At 48.7% G+C, this 17556-nt stretch overlaps 1 protein-coding gene across 6 annotated transcripts in view; it reads right to left on the reverse strand.

Annotated features, from left to right (window-relative positions):
• Nucleotides 1–17556, reverse strand: part of Nav1 (neuron navigator 1) — a 251080-nt gene that overhangs the window by 23400 nt on the left and 210124 nt on the right. For 2 of the 6 annotated variants that reach the window (XM_013346729.2, XM_013346730.2), the window contains 12 exons: nt 13080–13218; nt 12468–12768; nt 11097–11796; nt 10231–10674; nt 9651–9692; nt 8699–8847; nt 6740–6910; nt 5616–5668; nt 4836–4859; nt 4642–4719; nt 1393–1476; nt 1050–1161 (listed from right to left, as the gene is read on the reverse strand). In XM_013346729.2, coding sequence (XP_013202183.2) covers nt 1050–1161; nt 1393–1476; nt 4642–4719; nt 4836–4859; nt 5616–5668; nt 6740–6910; nt 8699–8847; nt 9651–9692; nt 10231–10674; nt 11097–11796; nt 12468–12768; nt 13080–13218 — 2297 coding nt within the window. The remainder of the gene's footprint in view (nt 1–1049; nt 1162–1392; nt 1477–4641; nt 4720–4835; nt 4860–5615; nt 5669–6739; nt 6911–8698; nt 8848–9650; nt 9693–10230; nt 10675–11096; nt 11797–12467; nt 12769–13079; nt 13219–17556) is intronic. The other 4 variants (XM_026779757.1, XM_026779756.1, XM_026779759.1 and 1 more) reach the window with 3 other exon arrangements.

Here is a 17556-nt window from a genome sequence, read left to right on the forward strand (position 1 = left end):
TATTTTAAAGCCAACAAAACAAAGAAAAATGACTATGGATAAGTAAGAGGCCTGCCAAGCTGTCCCACAGGCCTGGCTTCTGGTAAAGGACTGGAAGACAGAAAGTGTTTGGGTTTTTCATATGTGTGTTGGGAATGGAACTCAGGGCTATTACCGAGCTGCACCCCTTCACCGTCCACAGCAAAGCATAGCTGACTGCTGAGTACCAAGGCTAACCTGTCAGAGTCCCAGGGGATCTCTGCAGTTTCTGGCTCCGTCGTTTGAACTGCAGGTTGAATCGTCCATGGAGGGGTGGAGTGATAATCAAGTAAAATCACGTACATGTATGTAAACCAACCACACATTTGTGCTATTCTGGAAAAGCCTTTACTTAAGATTTAGTGGTTTTTTTTTTGTGTGTGTGTGTGTGCCAACCTTAGGAAAAAGTATCACACTTCTTCTTGTTTGTGCCTGGATTTTATTGTGGATACACAGAACCACATCTGTATGTATGTGACGTGATGGTAGAACTGAGACTGTGTAGGGGAGGAACTGGAAGGAGGACGGCTGGGAAAGGAACAGGTAGAGGGGAAATATATTCATCATATGATATGTACTTGTATAAAAACTTAAAAAATAAATAGAAATTTAAAAACAAACAAAAAGGGGTGATTTTTTTACTGGGCCTGGTGGCAAACACTTCTAACTCCAGCTCTTGAGAAATGGAGGCAGCAATGCAATTGTGAGTTCTAAGCTAATCAGGGCTACATGATGAGGCCCTGTTGAGACCCCTTTGACTGATCTTTGGCTCTGGTCTAAAGGCTGATGGAAGGGTAGTGGGCCTGGGGAAGATTATAGGTCTCCTCTACTTCGCCCTAATCCTCAGGGGTTACGGGGTTACACTCTTGGCTCTCCCCATTGGATAATCAAGACATCACACTGCAGACTACCTAAGGATCCCCACCTTCTAGAAGCTGGATGTGAAAGCTGGCGGGTTATGGGCCCTGTACTGATCTGCCTTTCACCAACCTGGTCTTTTTCAATTCCCATCACTCTGGCTAATATCCTACCTTTGGGTGTGGCTTCTGAGGCATTCAGTGCTCCCTGAATGACCGCTTGGGCCTCAGAATTCTTTTTCTTCAGGAAGTCTATAGTTTCTCGCAAATCCAGCAGCTCAGTGTCCTAAGCAAAATGACAGTTGTGCTGTTATCTGCACAGCAGGAATACTCAGTGAACCAGGCACGGGGTTCTACTGCTCCCGATAGAAAAGGCCAGGGAACTGGGAGTGATGAGCATGGGATGTTGTACCGACAAGCAGGCTGAGAATCGGGGTGACGCAGTGGGGAAATGGCGCTGAGGGAGAAGTGGAAGAACTGGCTAGGATGCTTAGAATTCCCCGCCCTGGCCTCTCACCTTCTCCTCGGCTGTTTCTGCCAGGTGTCGCAAGCGGGATGTCATGTTCACCAGGCTCTGCTCGAAGGCAGCCACCAGGTTAGCCTGACACAAACAGACAAAGAAGAACTTAAGGCACATGCGGCTGTGGAAGAGGGCATGACTGATACAGGAGTAGTTTAACAGATTTCCTGTGTCTCAGAGCTGACCAGTGCAAACAAAACCCTTGGCGATTCTAAGCTACTGATTTCCCTGGGCAGACAAGGTGGAACCAAATAGGTTTTCTGGAGAGAACCAGCTCCTCTAATAACAGCACAGTGGGTAGAGCAGACTTTCGGAGCTTTTTGGGAACTTGAGATCTGGTTCTTATCACCTACCAGCGGTGTTAAAGTCCCTCCCTGTTTTACGTGGTTGATCGATGGAAGGTTTGATGGGAGAGCAACAGCCTCTACAGTCTTACCGCTTTTGGCTTAATCCACCACGGAGGGCCAGATCTCCTGGGACCAATGACCTCCCAGTAGGATCTGTTTGTTTTAGCTCTTCTGCAGCTGGCTAACTCTATTCTTATCTTCTCCTGGCTTTGGAGGGGAAGCCCTATTCCATGTAAGGCGGAGGGAAACCAGAGGCTGTGCAAGCCACTTCAGGGGAATTCCACACTTTGGCCACTAGGTGTCAGGTCTACATCGGAAAAGGTGCTGGAACCTGGAGGCACTGGGGATCCTTAAGTTCTCTGGTAGGTAGGCTGGGGAGAGGTACCTCGTGGTTTGATCTCAAGCTAGCCAACTGGCCGCAAAGGGTATAGGAAAGCAAACGAAATGAGATACGGAGCAGGAAAGGGACCACTCAAGGATGGTCAGTCTCCAGTGAGAGCACCGAAGCAAACCGTGACTCTAGCAAGAGGCAGAAGGCTTTGGACAGGTCCCTGTGTTGTCTGCAAGATGCTCACTGCCTTCTATTATTTTATAATGTGATTTGTCCTCTCTGACCACGAGGTCAAATTTTACCAGTGTCCTTGGAGCCTACAAGGCTGGAGGCAGTCTCTTCCATGTTTCCTATAAATCTGCTGACTCCTGGGCTCCTTAGTAGACAGATATCATGATCTAAGCATCTTTCTTTCTTTCTGTCTTTTTTCTAAATCTGAGGGAAGATTTCACCAAATTTCTCAGGCTGACCTTGAATTCACTATCTTAAACAGGCCTTGAACCTGCGACCCTCTTGCTGTAGCTTCTCAAGCACTTGGGATTTTAAGCTTGCCCTCTCAAGTCCAACTCTCACCTATCTTTTTTTTTTTTAATTTTAAATGTTATTTGTATGTGGGTGTTTCGCCTGCATGTATGTATGGCACCATGCAGGCCAGAAGAGGGTGCTGGATCCCCTAGGACTGGAGTTACAGATAGCTGTAAGCCACTCTGTGGGTGCTGGGAATAGAACCCAGGTTCTCTGGAAGAGCAGCCAGTGCTCTTAACCACTGAGACATTGCTCCAGCCCTTCTTGTTTACTTCTAACTTATACCACCATGTGCTGTCGGCAAGCAGCTTACAGTCCCTGAAAATCTACTCAAGAGCCTGGAGAGCCCCTGGTCTCCTCATGCATTTCTACACGGACATCTCATCATCTGGAGAACTGGGCCTCCCTCCCTCTCCTCTTCCACTTCTCTTTTCCCACACTGCACCTTACTCTAATCCCAACTCCAGATTAGGGTGCCTGTAGGACATTAGGCCAAGCGGTCCTTCTGCAGAGAATTTAGCTTTGAAGGCAATACAGTGACCTGGATCTCTTCTCGGCCAGGACGTGTCATCTTCAGTAGCATGGAGGTTCCATTCAACATGGCACCAGTTTGGTTCAACATCAGGAATCCCGAGACAAGCTCTGGGACTTGGCATCACCTCTCCTGCTTGAGGGAAGGGCTCTGACCTTGGCAAAAATCTAACTCTAGATTCAGAACTCACCAGATCTGGGTGTTTAGTTTATTCTCTCTTAGCCAAATGGAACTTCCTGTTCTGAGAAAAGTCACCCTCTAAATTCATTTTCTGAACTAGCCCAGACTTGACAGCACCATGGCTGACAGACTGCAGTGTAAATGAATCAGGCACAATGATGTTCTCCACCTCCCTGGCGCCTCTCCCCTTCAACATCCCAGACATGAATATCCTAGGGTGTGCAGGACATGACCTAGGCCATGCCGTGACGGGTGTGGTATAGGATGATTCTTGTTTATGTTATACTTCTTTTGGTCCCAGAGAGTTGGAAGCTTGATATGAGCTTATGAATGGGACTTATGAACTAAAGATTTGGGAAAAAGAATAAAGATAATAACCAATGTGGTAAGGGAGCTGTTTCTTAAATATGTTGAAAACATGCAAAATCTTGGTGGACATTCTACCTGATCCCAAGGGCTAGGACTCAGGCCTGGCAGCTGAGTTCCCCAGAGAGAAGGAAGGGCAGACAGGAAAGTAGAAAGTATTGTGGAAACTGCAGACGCGGTTATTTCTGCGCAAACACTTGGAAAGCTCTTGGAGACCCAGCTCAGCTGTTGTTTACAATTTGGGGAGAAAATGGGTCTTATGTTCTCCGCTTGCAATTTGGTCACAGGGGAGGAACTAGCCACAGTGGAGGTAGACGAGGCAACTCCATTTCTCTCCATCTCAGAACAGAAAAACTAAGGTCAGGTCTGGAGGAAGGTAGTCATTCTAAACGGGTCTACGGAGGGTGGGTTAAATGCAGAAACGAAGAATGTTGGTTCCAAAGCTAAAGCTCATATTGACTCTGTCACCTGTCCAAGGCAGAGCCAACTATGAACCAGACAGGCAGCTAGAATGGGGGTTCAGCTCTGAGCTGGCCTCATGGTCACCAGACAGAATTCTAATAACCAGGTCTGTGCCTGCTCAGTTATGTGGCATTGATGAAGAGATAAACACACCCTGGGGCAGTGGAAAAGGGTTCAAGGGCTCAGTAATTAAAATGCATTGCTATTTTTGTCCATGTCCAATGGCAAGGTTGTTTCTGCCTCTCTGCAGAACCACTGGTCTCCCCTTTCTTTGGAAGGTCAAAGGTTACCAGATACCAACTCATCCACACCAATTAATTAAGGCAGGGAGAAATGGTTCTTAACGAAGGCTCAGAGAAAGGGAAGGACAGTCCCCAAGTCCCCACATCTTCTGTTGTAGCGCTGTGATGAGAACCTGCTCCCTGGGGGTCTAAACCCAGACCACGTTTCCACATTGCCTGTGTTTAACTAGAGCTGGGTCTTACCCTGCTTCAGGTACTCACATTGGCAGAGAGCTGAGATGTCAGGGTGGCCACTTTTTCCTGGGATGATTCCAGTTCCCTACGAAGCTTCCGAATTTGCTGTCAAAGGAAGAGAGAGGCAAACTACTACTGATGGAGGAGGAAGCAGAGAATCCAGGAGGAAAATGGAGTGTGCGGTGGTGTTAACAAGCAGGGACAAAGGCTTTGTACCCTACCTCAGATTGCATCCTCTCCTCAGCCTGAAGAAGTGGGCACAGAAGGAGAGAAAGAGAGAAAAAGCAGGTGGTTACTATGGAGGGGCAGAAGCCAAGACCAAGTGTCAGGGCGGAGTCAGGAAGAAGCATGATTGAGAGATGCAGAGAGATGAATGCCCCGTCTCCTGGCCCTGGTAGGACTGGCTCGGAGCTGCACTCAGGTTTAAATAATAGGCCTCTCTCTGGTGCTTCTCTTTAACCAGCCTTGTGACTGCCAAAAGGCTAGAGAATGAGACTGGCTGGTCTGAAAACAAACCTTGACTGCGAGCAACTTGAGGGAGTAAGGAATTGGGGTCAAAACCCACCGAAGAGTCAAAGGGTATCTGAAAGCCAAATGCCCTCTGTGGTTCCCCACAGCCGACATCTGGGTCAACTCTGCACGCTACTGGATCTCTAGCTTGGGAACCCACTCATCTTGGTGCTGGAAACACTTCCCACTTCCCAGGGCAAGGAAAGGGTGCTTTCACAAGGAAATCCTCACTTTTCAAAGGGGGGTGTGGGAGAACACCAGAGTTGCTTGGGAGTTGATGGCAAGGCCAGAAAGAACAGAGAGGACCCAAGGCACTCTTCTGAGTGCTCCAAGCGCAAGGTGTCTCCCCCTACACTCACTCCCAGGCCCACAGAGTAGAATGCAGGGACCGTAGCTCCCCATCCCCATCCAGCTACCCAACCAAAGGAGGTCTGCGGAATGTGGAATGGTTGGGGAGGGGGCTGAAGGGGAAGGGACTTCAATGGTCTTACTGAGGAGTAGGTGGACGAGGCACTGGAGGCCAGAGACAGCACCGAGCCATGAACTGAAAGAGAAGGAGAGCACAGAAGGTTAGCAGGGGGCTCCAGGGCCCAGAACTTCCTGGGAGGAGCCCTACGGCAGGACTTTGGACTCTCATTCTGGAGGGCATCTGGAGCAAACAGAAAGAACAGCACAGGGCAGCCCATTCAGATGCCATCAGCCCACAGCAGACACGTATCCGAGGACATGGTCCTGAACAGAGACAGCCTCCCCTTCCAGCTAGGTTCTCGGACGGCCTGGACTTGGTGGTCCTGTGCTCAGCCTGACTGAGGAGCAAAGGGGTCCAGAGGGAGGGAAAGGAGATTTTCATGGGTGGTCAGCGTCTGCTCTGCTTAGCCAAGAAAGCAGGTTAAGTTGCAGAAATGGGGGAGTTTCTTGTCGGAGCTGCTCAGAACCAATGTTTTGATTCTTTGTCTCCTCTTCCCACCCTTGCAGTGCTAGCCTGTGAGCCTGGGGACCACTCAGGTGAAAAAAAAAAGCAAAGTGGGGAATACTCTGTGATCATTCAACAGAGCCCACTGCAGAACTAACACGCATCTATTAGGAATGCATCCTGAGAATAGTAATGGAGGTCTCATGAACCCCACGGCCTGGTCTTCCATTAACACCCAGATCAGCATCAACAATCAGATGGCCAGCCTGGGAGCTAGTCTTTGGAACATTCTAGAAAGAGGATTGAGATGCCTAGTTATATGGATTTAAGAGTGACCATTTTGTCCCCTTATCTCTTCTGAGAGACCGTGGGGAAGAAAGGCTACACGTAGAAGCTCTAATTCTCAGAGCACCGAGGAGTCACAGCCACATTTAACCCTTCCAAACCTCAATTTCCCTTCCCTGGGCCCCAATGGTAGATGCTCCACCCAAAAACCCCAGCGCTAGGTGGTGCCACCCAAGGTTTCTGGGCCCCCAGATCCTTCAAAGTTATGGGAAGACAGAACTGAAATGGCCCAAGTTGATGTCCTGTGAATTATATATGTGTGTGTGGTGGTGGCAGTGGTGGTAGTGGAGGTGGTGGTGGGTGAGGGAACCCAGCGGAGCTGGGATGAGTGTGAACCGCGTCAGCATGAAGTCTCACCATCATCCGTGGGGTCTCGGAAGGATCCTGACCGAATCATTCCCTTGGGTCTCTCGGCCAGGGACAGGGTGCTCCCCATTTGGGAGCCGCTGTACAGCTCGAAGGCCGCCTCGTGGGTGGGGATGCTGTTGGAGCGGGTGATTCTTGGCGTGGTGGCCGCAGTGGGACTCACTGGAAGGACAGAGGGAAGGGGGAAGGGAGAGGGAGGGGGAGGCAGGAGAAGAGGCAGGGGCATCAGCTCTCAGGTCCCTTGTGGGGGACGGAGCAGGAGTCATTGAGAGGCAAATGGGAAGAGGGGAGGAGAGGAAGGAGCAGTAGGGGGGCAGTGGGGGTGTGCAAGCAGCTGGAGGTTAGGATTAACCCCTCCTGGGAAGGTTGGGCCCAGATGGAGAAGGACTCCACCATCTGTATTGAGAATCTTCCCTTAATGCTGCCTGCCTCGGAGCTGTCACTTTTGAAGGTTAGGCTGGGGGCCTGGCGGCTTTCCCGAAACCTTCACATCCCTAGGATGTGCTGATGAAAATGGGATGCTGTGGTTCTCGAAAACACAACTGGAAAGCTGTCTTAGTGGGGACTGAGAATTCAGACCAAGACTCAGATCCAAATGATGAAACAGCACCAGTTACAGAGACGGGGACCAGGCTGTGGGATCCAATGGGTTCAGCCTTAGGAAAGGGCGCGGGGCCCCTGCAGAGCAGGCTCGCTCTAGGTCACTTTCACTCAGATCTCAAACTAGACTATGGCCTCTCTGCTCAGCATCCCCTGAAACGAAGGTCAGGCAGAGTGGACGAAAGTGTCAGCGAGGCTATGAAACCCACAGCTGTGGAATGTGCTGACCACAGAGGCCACCCCCACTTTTCCTTGCTAAAGCGCTGCCTTTCATGATTCAAATCCTTGTGGAGCTCCCCTCTCTGACCTTTGGCCTCCAAATAGCCATGTGGATGTTTCCATTGCTGATAAGGACCTGGGAAGAACTCACACCTCTGTCTTACCCTCTCTGGGCCCCCAAGGTGATTACTGTCCGGCCCGGTCCCTCATCCTACAGCACGAATAGCCTTTCTTCATGTTTGGCCCTCAATGGAGATAGAAAACAGGCTGGTCCCACCCTGCTCTGACAAGCCCACAGAAGCCAGATGTCCCTCCCAGAGGCACAAGTGACCTCAAGTCCTAGCTCTCCTCAAACTCCCCACAGCCACGGCACAGGCTTGCTGCAAGTCCTCATCATCAAAGAGCTGCTTCCTTTCACACGGCTGAGGAGAGGTGGATTTAGACAGAGACAGCAAGCAAATGGCATGTCCATCCCAGCCCTGTCCTAAAGAGATTCGAATTACACCAGCCCTGGCACAGGGTTTCCCAGAACCAGGGCTGGTGAGTGTCTGAGCTGGAGCCAGGACCGCCTCCTGAAGCCAGTTTCCCCATCCTGTCTCTGAGTCAGTCCTAAGGCCACTTCCTTCTCTCCCAGTTTTCTCTTCTCCACAGGCTTTGGAGAGGGTGTGGCGCGTCTAGGAGGAGTCTTAGTCAGCCTGCCTTTAGGGCTAGGATGGCCCTGGCTCAGCCAGGGTGGTTGGTGAATGTGGACTTTCTTTTTTGGAGACAGGCCTCATTCTCTGCCATCAACAACCCTTCTCTGCCTGCAGCTCACCAGCCCCACAGATTGGAATCACCCTGGAGGCAGCTGCTCCTGGTAGTACTTACTGAACATAAAGCACCAGTCTGGAGCTCAGGGCCTCGGTTTATAGTTTTCCCACGTGGTCATTCAGACTCGTTGATAGCATCAGGACCCTACAGCTTTTCAGTTTAGGACATTGGAACACTTTGTCTTTAGTGCGGGTTGGTAAACTGAGGCGCCATGAAGCAACCCACTACATGTTGAGCCAGGCATGCCTAGCTGTTTTGCCCCACTCTGCAGAGTGATCCCTGCTTCATCTCTCGCCACAGCGAGTGACCACAGACACTGACCTATGTTGGTAAGCTGGCCCTTGGCACTCAAGGACATGGAGAGGGCAGGGGGGGACGGCAGCTCTGCCTGGTCGTCGGATTCAGGAAGTCCGCCGATAGTGTGGGAGTGCCGCCTCTCCTTGGTCTCCTCCTGGGACTGAAGCTGGTACCTGAAGAAGCAGCAGAGGAGCTCGGTCTGAGCCACTACAAAGCGACACAAAAGGCTGAGCCAGGCAAGGGATAGTAACTCAGCATTGTCCAGAACGGATGGATGAGGCCTTAGGACTTCCTCTCCACTCAAGGCTCTATGGCTCCATATGCAGGCTTTCAGGTGACAGGTATCCCCACCTAGTGGAGCAACTGGGTGCTATCCTGACAGAGGAGGACCCACACTCCTGTCCCTTGCCTATGTGAGTGGCCTCAGAGGTTCACTATGAGGTGCTGAGTTGAATCAGGGAAGGCCATAGGGCTTAAGCACACGGTTCCTGTGTGCAAACTCATTTCTCCTTTGACAGCAAAGAAAATCACTTGCTGTGAAAGCTAATACATTTGATTGTTAGTTTGCAGAGTGCTATGGGTGGTGTTTTTATAGGACCAGGTACAAATGCCTAAATTCATTCACGGGGCCTGGGTTAGGTTGGGCTGGGATTTTATTTTATTTATTTTTGGAAGTGAACTCAGAGACCCACTTGCCTCTGGCTCCCAAGTGCTGGGATTAAAAGTGTGTACTACCTAGCTGAATTTTATTTTTTATATAGGTCAGGAATCTTGGGTATATGGTAGAAAAACAAAACAGGCCAGGCAATGGTGGTACATGCCTTTAATCTCAGCACTTGGGAAGCAGAGGTAGGTGGATGTCTGTGAGTTCAAGACCAGCCTGATGTACAAGAGCTAGTTCCAGGACAACTAGGGCTGTTACTCAGAGAAACCTTGTCTCAAAAAACAAACAGACAAAAATACACATAAGGGTTACCTGAGGCCTTTCTTGGGAAGGGTGTTCCGATCCCGCTGATTGCTGTGGAGAGAGAGGCATGTGAGTTCATCCTGGAAACTAGAGTTTGGGACCACAGGTCTGAGGGGTATAGCCTCCAGAGACAGGACAGCAAACTATGAAAATCTATCTCTATAAACAAACACTAAGATGTTCACAACCAAACTCTTGACTCAGAACTTGGGAAGTGTTTGAAGTGTTACATGCTTTCCTCTTGTGAGGAGTTAAGATGTAGTTAGGCATCTAGGAGGTCATACTAAGGATGGTGAGAACCAGGTCGTGATGGGATAGGACTGACTCTGCACCTGGGCGCCAAAGTGAGACGAGGAAGAGAACTAATGAAACTTCTAAGATGTCATTTAACTGATGAGAACAAAACAAAACACCCGAACTTTGCAACTCAGGGAGTTACAAAGGAATTAATTAATTATCTAAATAATAATCTAAATCTAATTTAATTATCTAAAATGAAAATAAAAATCAGAAATCACAGCTTAGTAATGGATGGACCTGCTAGCAGCCAAACGAGTCCGAGGCAGGCTCAGCTGTCTCCACTGTATACCTGTCCAGTTGTCCAGCTCTCGGGCTTCCACTCCAGGGCAGCTCTTCAGTCTCTTCTTCTGATGGGGCAGCGGGGGCAGCAGGCGGCGGGGGGACAGGAGAACTGCTGGGGAAGGCACTGGGCAGGCTCATCGGCATCTGGAGGGACTCCATGCTCCTGTGCAGGCCTGAGAGTTTGGGGTACATGCGGGTCTCCTTTGGGACACTGAAACCGCTCATCAGCTCCAGGCCCTGGGAGAAGCTGGCTGAGTTAATATTGAGGATGGGTGCTGGACTGGGGGTGAAGCAAGACGGGAGAGGGCCCCCAGTTGATGAGCTTGTAGCATGCAGATCTGGGACCTTTGAAGCATGGGTGTCGCTGGAAGATGGTAGATCCAAACTGTTGGAGTTGACCTTGTCTAGGTTGGCTAGTGACGGTGGCTTGACAAAGCTTTTAGCTGTGGCCCTGAGAGGAGTGAAGACAAAATAAAATACTCAGAATAACAAATTACAGGGCAACAGGCAATCCTTTTCCAGTTCCCTTCTCTTCTGGCTGCTCACTCAGCTAAAGGTTACTAGGATGCTGTTGACAAACCAATCGGAAGGAGAATCCATACCTAACTTATGGCACCTCCAGTCATAAGGAAGACAACACATGCATATGGGAAATGTTCACACAGACACAGTAAAACCATTCACACTGGTACTAAAGACCATGTTGACACGGAACAGCAGAAACAAAGTGAGTTAGCAAACACGCAGAAGACATGCCACAGAGGAGAGGGGCAGGACCCACAGGAAGGTCTAGAGACAGCAATGGATAGGCCATGCCACATCTAGTCTAAGGCTGGAGAAACAGAAAAGGAAAATGTTGCCCAGTGTGGGTACCTGAGAGGGGTTGGCGGCAGCTCCGTTAACTTGGTGGCTGGAGGGTGGCTTGCTTGGTTCTTAGGAGTGCTTTCTGGGGAGCCAATGCTCTTCAAGGAGATGTTGTCTGAGTCCAAGGCCACAGCCTTGGCTTTGGCCTTCTCCTTTTCCCGATCTGTCTGATTGACAGGAGCAGGAGCCGGAGTGGTCCGACCACTGGCAACCTTGGAAGGTTCCTTCAGTCTGGAGGGTGTAAGGCCTCCCTGTTTGGTGCTGAGGAGACTGGGGTCAATGCTGCTGCTAACAGGGCGAGGTCCACCCCGCCCGCCAGTCACACTCATTGAACTGGATTTGGCCGGCCTGGGCAGGCTGCGATATTGGATGTTGGACCGGGCTCCAGGCGCCAGAAATCCTGGCTCTGCACTGTTGGACACATCTAAACTCGTCTTGCGCCCATTTACTGGTTTGACAGGGATGCCTGAGGACTTCTGGATCTTGCTGAGAGTCGCTGAGCCACCTGTCTGCATGACAGTAGCTGTGCCAGTAGCAGGGGGAGGCTTCTTATAGCCAAAGGATCCTGAAGTAGAGGGGCGAGCGATGCCCGAGGGAGGCTTCTTAGCATCACTTAGGCGGTCCCGGCCAGCATCAGAAGAGGAGCGCTGTAACCCAGTGTTCTTTACTGTGAGCTTGCCCTTGTCTGTAGCTTTGCCTTCAGGCTTGCCTGAAAGGGGGGCAGGAAACAGAGGAGGAGTTGCTATCATGAAATCTTGGTTTTCCAAGACAGGGTTTGTCTGTGTAGACCTGGCTGTCCTGGAACTCACACTATAGACCACACTGGCCTTGAACTCACAGAAGTGCTGGGATTAAAGGCATATGCCACCACTGCCTGGTCTATATAATACCTTAAAAACACTTTTCTTTCTCTAGAGGGGAAAAGGAATCATTGTCTATATATTATAAATGTTTAGAGACCTAAATATGGATAAACAGGTACTGGATAAGCGGATACAGTCTCTTGCCGGAGGGACTATGGGAGGAAGTAGGCTTTCATTTAATTTTTATTGTTTTCTGTGGGATGGTTTATTTTAGTTAAAATGGCAGAGACAACCGCAAAAATGATCAAGAAGGAAGTGTGTCTAATAATGGTCAAGGAAGGACGAGAAGAAGGGGATGCAATGTATTGATAAGAAAATGTCTAGACACTAAAGGGAAATGTTGATTAAAGCTCAAGGTGACCCCAGGGGCAAACCCTGGGAACAACATATGTAGAAAAGATACCGTCCGTTAAAGTGTTTCTGCAAATGTTTGCTATCACTCTATAGGTTTGTGGTCATCGAGGAAAACCACTGAAGAAAGGTCTTCATCCTTGTCCCTTCCTTTATCCCAACTCACCTGCAACTTTGAGGGCACTCTGGGCTGTATGAGTGATGGGAGAGGTGACAGCCACTGGTGGGGTCTTGCCCTTCTTCAGGGACCCCGGATGCCCCAGGCTGATGGGCTTTTTCAGTTCTCCACCCTTGGAAGAGTCATCGCAGCTTTCTGGTCGCTCTCTCCGCCACTTTGAGGTCCCAGGTTCCATCTTTAGGCTGCCACTGTCGTACTCCAGTTTTTTGGGGGCCTTCTCCTCTGATTCACTAAACCAGTTCAGCCCACTTTCTGCCAGGGAGCGCTTCTCTGAGTCTGTGCGCAGCTGCTGAGAAAAGGGCAGAGTAAGCCACTTACACAGGGGTGGCGGGAACAGCGGGCTGAAGGACCTTGATTAGCCCATACCCTTAAGTCAGCTAGGGTTTGCCTCCACCCCCAGCGCTCCAGGGAGAAGATACATTATCTCTAGGGTACTTTTTCTTCTCCAATTGGAAAAGCTCTTCTATGTATCACTCTAGATAGGCGTGAGCACCAAATAAAGTCACCATGGCACCATGCACCACATCTCCACAGACCTCGCCCAGTTTGTTTTGTGGTACACGTTGACCTGGTGGCCTACATGTTTGCGACATCACTTACCACTATTGTAGAGCTCCTGCGGGAAGCCGTGGGGGTAGTGGGGAGGGAGTTGAGCGAGGAGCTGGCATTGAACTCTTCGGAGCTGAGGTTGTCGGAGGCATCGCTGAGCCCACTGCTGATGGAGCTGCTCTCATCCCAGCTGCAGGACAGGAGGGAGAGAGGTGAGCAGTTAAAACTGAAGTCAGTGCTAGAAACAGCATTTCATGGAGATGATGAATGCTTTTATACTATTCTCCCGAAAGAAGAAAGTCTGGGGTTAGTCCTGGGTCTGCCAATAATTCAAATTGTGACTTAAATGGTCTTGTAACTTGGTGATAATCTTTTATGAACGGAAGAAGCAGTTGGTATTTAGCAAGAGACAATATTATATTTCCTTAGCTGGACGCTATGTTATACAGACAAGGAAGGTCTGCTGAGATGGCTCCACGGGTAAATCACCTGCTGACCTGAGTTCAATCATAAAGGCTGAAGGAGAGAACTGATTCCGTAAAGTTGTCTTCTGACCTCCGCATGCGCAGTGTGGCATGCACACAGCCCTACACACATCATTTACACACATAACAGCAATAAATAGCATTAAAAAGGTAAGGCATTTTGAGATCCATCCAATTATGCAAACCAATTCAGATGTAAACAGCCTTCAGCCTTACAATCTTGCAGTTTGTCCATTTTTAGACATGTTTTCCAGGCATCCCTGTACTTTCTAAAACTTTCTATACCAGGTAAAAGAGGTGAGCAGAGACCTCTCTTTTTTTTTGCTGTGCTGGCAACTGAATCCAGGTAAGCATTCTACTGCTGAGTTATCTCTCCAACCCAGACTTCTCTTTTCTAGAATTTTCTGACCTGCCCCCTTTCATTGCTCCCCTGGAGTCAGGCTCTGCTCCTGAGTAGCTCATCTGCTTTTCTGGTAGAGACCCTAACCCTAGGACGCTATGGCCAGGCAGAGGTGCCAGAGTCCTGCTGGACAGTACACACACACACACACAGACACACACACGCACACGCGCACACGCACACACACATCAGATACAAGGTACTGAGGAGGGATGTGTCTGACATCTGTACTTAACCGTGTGTGTTTGAAGGCCCATGTGTATGCTCAGAATGAACTTACTACACCTTGATACTCTTCATAGCTCAGTCCTTGCACCCTTCCTCTGCTCAATTTTTTTTTTTTTCAAGACAGGGTTTCCCTGTGCAATGCTGACTGTCCTGGAACTCACTCTGTAGACTGGCCTCAAGTTCAGAGATCCACCTACCTCTGCTTCCTGAGTGTGATTAAAGGTGTGTACCCACCACTGCCTGGCCCTCTCTTCAATTTTTAAGTTTAACAAGTTGTAGTTGGGAACTTTATATTTTTATAATAAGTTTATCTAAATATCCAAACCAAACAGCAACTTTTGCATGTCCACCACTGTTTTGATCTACCTTCATGTGTTGGCACAGGCTTCTGCAGGACCATATTCCCTAGAGTGTTGTTTGTTACCAGGTGAAACCCAGGGCCTCACACACAGGAGGCATATGATCTACCACTGAACTATATCCCCAACTAAGTAACTTTCTTCTTTAATTTTGACACATAGGCTCACTAAGTTGCCCAGGTTAACTCTGAACTCACTATGTAGCCCAGATACCCATCCTCCTGCCTCAGCCTCTTGAGTAGCTGGGATTATAGGCCTGTGCTACCAGGCTCAGCAATAATCAGTTTTCCAAGCTCAAAATTTGCCTCTTAGGACCTTTATTCAAAGGTTTCCTGTTTCAAGCCCTTCCTAAAATGATCTTTAGCCTTCATTTTGGATTGCAAGTCTCAAATTGAACACAAGGTTCCATAAGCTTGCTACACTGAGTGTCTGTTTGTGCCTTAGGAATTAACCTCTAAGTAGTATCTGCTCAGAATGGGTTTGTTTATCATCTTTGCATGTGTAGTGAGAGGGCTAGAGACATTTTGTGCGTGTGAATTTGCCGGTATTTGGAAAATGTTTCTTTTTTGATTTATTTTGAGTTTCAGGTCATGGAACAAAAATCAGACATACAAGTCATTTATGAGCTGGCCTGGACTTCAGCTGGCTTCCCTTATAATTCATGTGCTGGGAATAAGAAAGTGGGTGGTTTGGCCATTTGGCTTGGTCGCTCTGGAGTGATTTAGCCAAATACATTGAGAAACAGCAGAGAAAACATGGGGATTATGACACATGGCCGAGTTACTTAGATTTTACTGCTATTAAATATAGCTGTTACTGAGTGACCCCTGTGCTGTATATTAAGTCTCCCTTTCATCCAGGGTTGAGATATCACGCACCCCTTTTTGCAGAAAAAGGATACCGAGGAAAGATCAATGCTGATTTAATGATCCTATCAACTCTTATGGGCCCAGATAAGATCTCTGGCAGGCACACAAACAAACCACTCACAGCGTGTTCTCTTAGGTCAGAGACAGAGGAAGCCCGGAGTACTGAACCTTTCATCTGAGATTAATTATTGGTAATCAAGGGCCTGCAGCAGGGACGGCTCTCTGTGGACAAGGCTCGCACAAATGGAAGACTGCGGCAGTCCAGGGATCCAGGATTCCTTTACTGGCCATTATGACAAGACCAACGCCAAATGGCGGCACGGAGGTTCCTTTTTCTTCTTTAAAAATCCATTTATTTTCTTTGTTTATTTGATGTGTGTGGGTGTTTTGTCTGCATGTCTGTCTGCGCGGTACATGCATGCCTGGTGCCCACAGAATCTGGAAGAGGGGTTCAGATCTCTTGAGACTGGAGTTACAGATGGCTGTGAGCTGCCATGTGGGTGCCGGGAATGGACTCCGGGTTCTCTGGAAGAGCAGCCAGTGCTCTTAACCTTTGAGCCATTTCTCCAGCCCCAAACATTTATTTCCTAGGAGAGAGTTCAGGCCCTGCTTCCCCAAAGCCATTCCTGCTGAGCACTTGGCTACAATGAAACATAAAAACCTAAAGCGAGGGAAGACTAGCTGGGGGTTAAAATTTTTCCCAGCAAATTTGTAGGTTGTGCAAAAGAATCTTCTTCTGTCATTACCTACCTAAGGCTTAAACATCTCTATTGGGGGTGTTCCACTGGAGGGAGCATATTTCTTTTTTAAAAAATCAGAAAAGTAATATGCTATGGTGCAGAGTCAAATACTACATAAAAAGAAGTGAAAAGGGTAAAAATCTATTTTCACTTTCAAGGTAACTTCTGTTAACTGTTTTGTGTGTTTACTTATATCTCCTGGCCACCTCTGACCCCTGCCAGGCCACACATCCACACCTACAGACTTGCTACTTAAGCTGGGGCTTCTCAGCCATTTTTTGCTTTACTGAGCTGTCTTAATGAGTGCACTCTTCCACTAGTCGCCTAGGAAGTGTTGCTTGTGCTGCCCTGCTTTCTGCAGGCTGGCAGGTCCCTGACCAGAAAGCCTCCTGCCTCTATCTTCCATCTTGCCTTAGGAGGGCGGGGCTTCCAGATACAAGCTGCGCCCACGAGCTGCCCCCTTGTTTGTCTTTTTTTTTTTTTCCTGAGACAGGGTTTTTCTGTGGTTTTGGAGCCTGTCCTGGATCTAGCTCTTGTAGACCAGGCTGGTCTCGAACTCACAGAGATCCGCCTGCCTCTGCCTCCTGAGTGCTGGGATTAAAGGCGTGTGCCACCACCGCCCGGCTCATTTGCCTTTTTTTGCCAGTTCTGGGTCCTAACTCAAGTCTTCAGACTTTTGCTGCAAGTGGTTTTACCCACTAAGCTATCTCGACAGTTCTTTTCTACATCCTTTCTCCTTGAGACAGTCTCGTGTTGTCTAAGTTGACCTTTAACTCGCTGTGCAGCTGAGGATGACCTTAACCTCTTGATTCTCCTGTCTCTACCTCCTAAGTTTTACCTTTGATAATTTTTCTCTTTATTTTTCAGTTCTCTGCTAAAATGTCTTTTATACAAATAATGTATTTTTAGGAAACTCTTGAGTTTCCCTCCCTCTCTCTCTTTCTCTGGTTTTCCGAGACAAGTTTCCCTATATAACAGTCCTGCTGTCTTACTTTGTAGACCAGGCAGGCTTCACCTGCCTCTGCCTTCCAAGTGCTGGGATTAAAGGTGTGTGCTACCACTGCCCAGCCTCTTGAGTTTCTTAAGCTCAGCTACTTTGTTTGAAAAAAAGCCGTAAATTTATCCTCTTTCAGACTTTTAATTTCTGTTACAATATTTTTAACTCTAAGTGTTCTTTTTAAAACAATACATCTTTCTTTCTTTTATAGCTTCCCTCGGCTCTCACAAACATTCTGAGAGCCCACTCACTCATTTGGAAGGGAGGTTTACAATCTTTCCTCACAGACTTTTGTACCACAGTACTTTGTTCTATTTGCACTGGTCAGCTTGGGCTACACAGTGAGACTATCTCGGGTGTGAGCGGGGGTGGAAGTGAGGGAGGAGGACTGCACTAGAGAGATCAGTGATCTAATCAGAGCTATAACTGATTGATAGACCAGTGATCTAA

The sequence above is a fragment of the Microtus ochrogaster genome, chromosome 6 (assembly GCF_000317375.1).
Source record: "Microtus ochrogaster isolate Prairie Vole_2 chromosome 6, MicOch1.0, whole genome shotgun sequence".
In the NCBI taxonomy this organism is placed as follows: Eukaryota; Metazoa; Chordata; class Mammalia; order Rodentia; family Cricetidae; genus Microtus; species Microtus ochrogaster.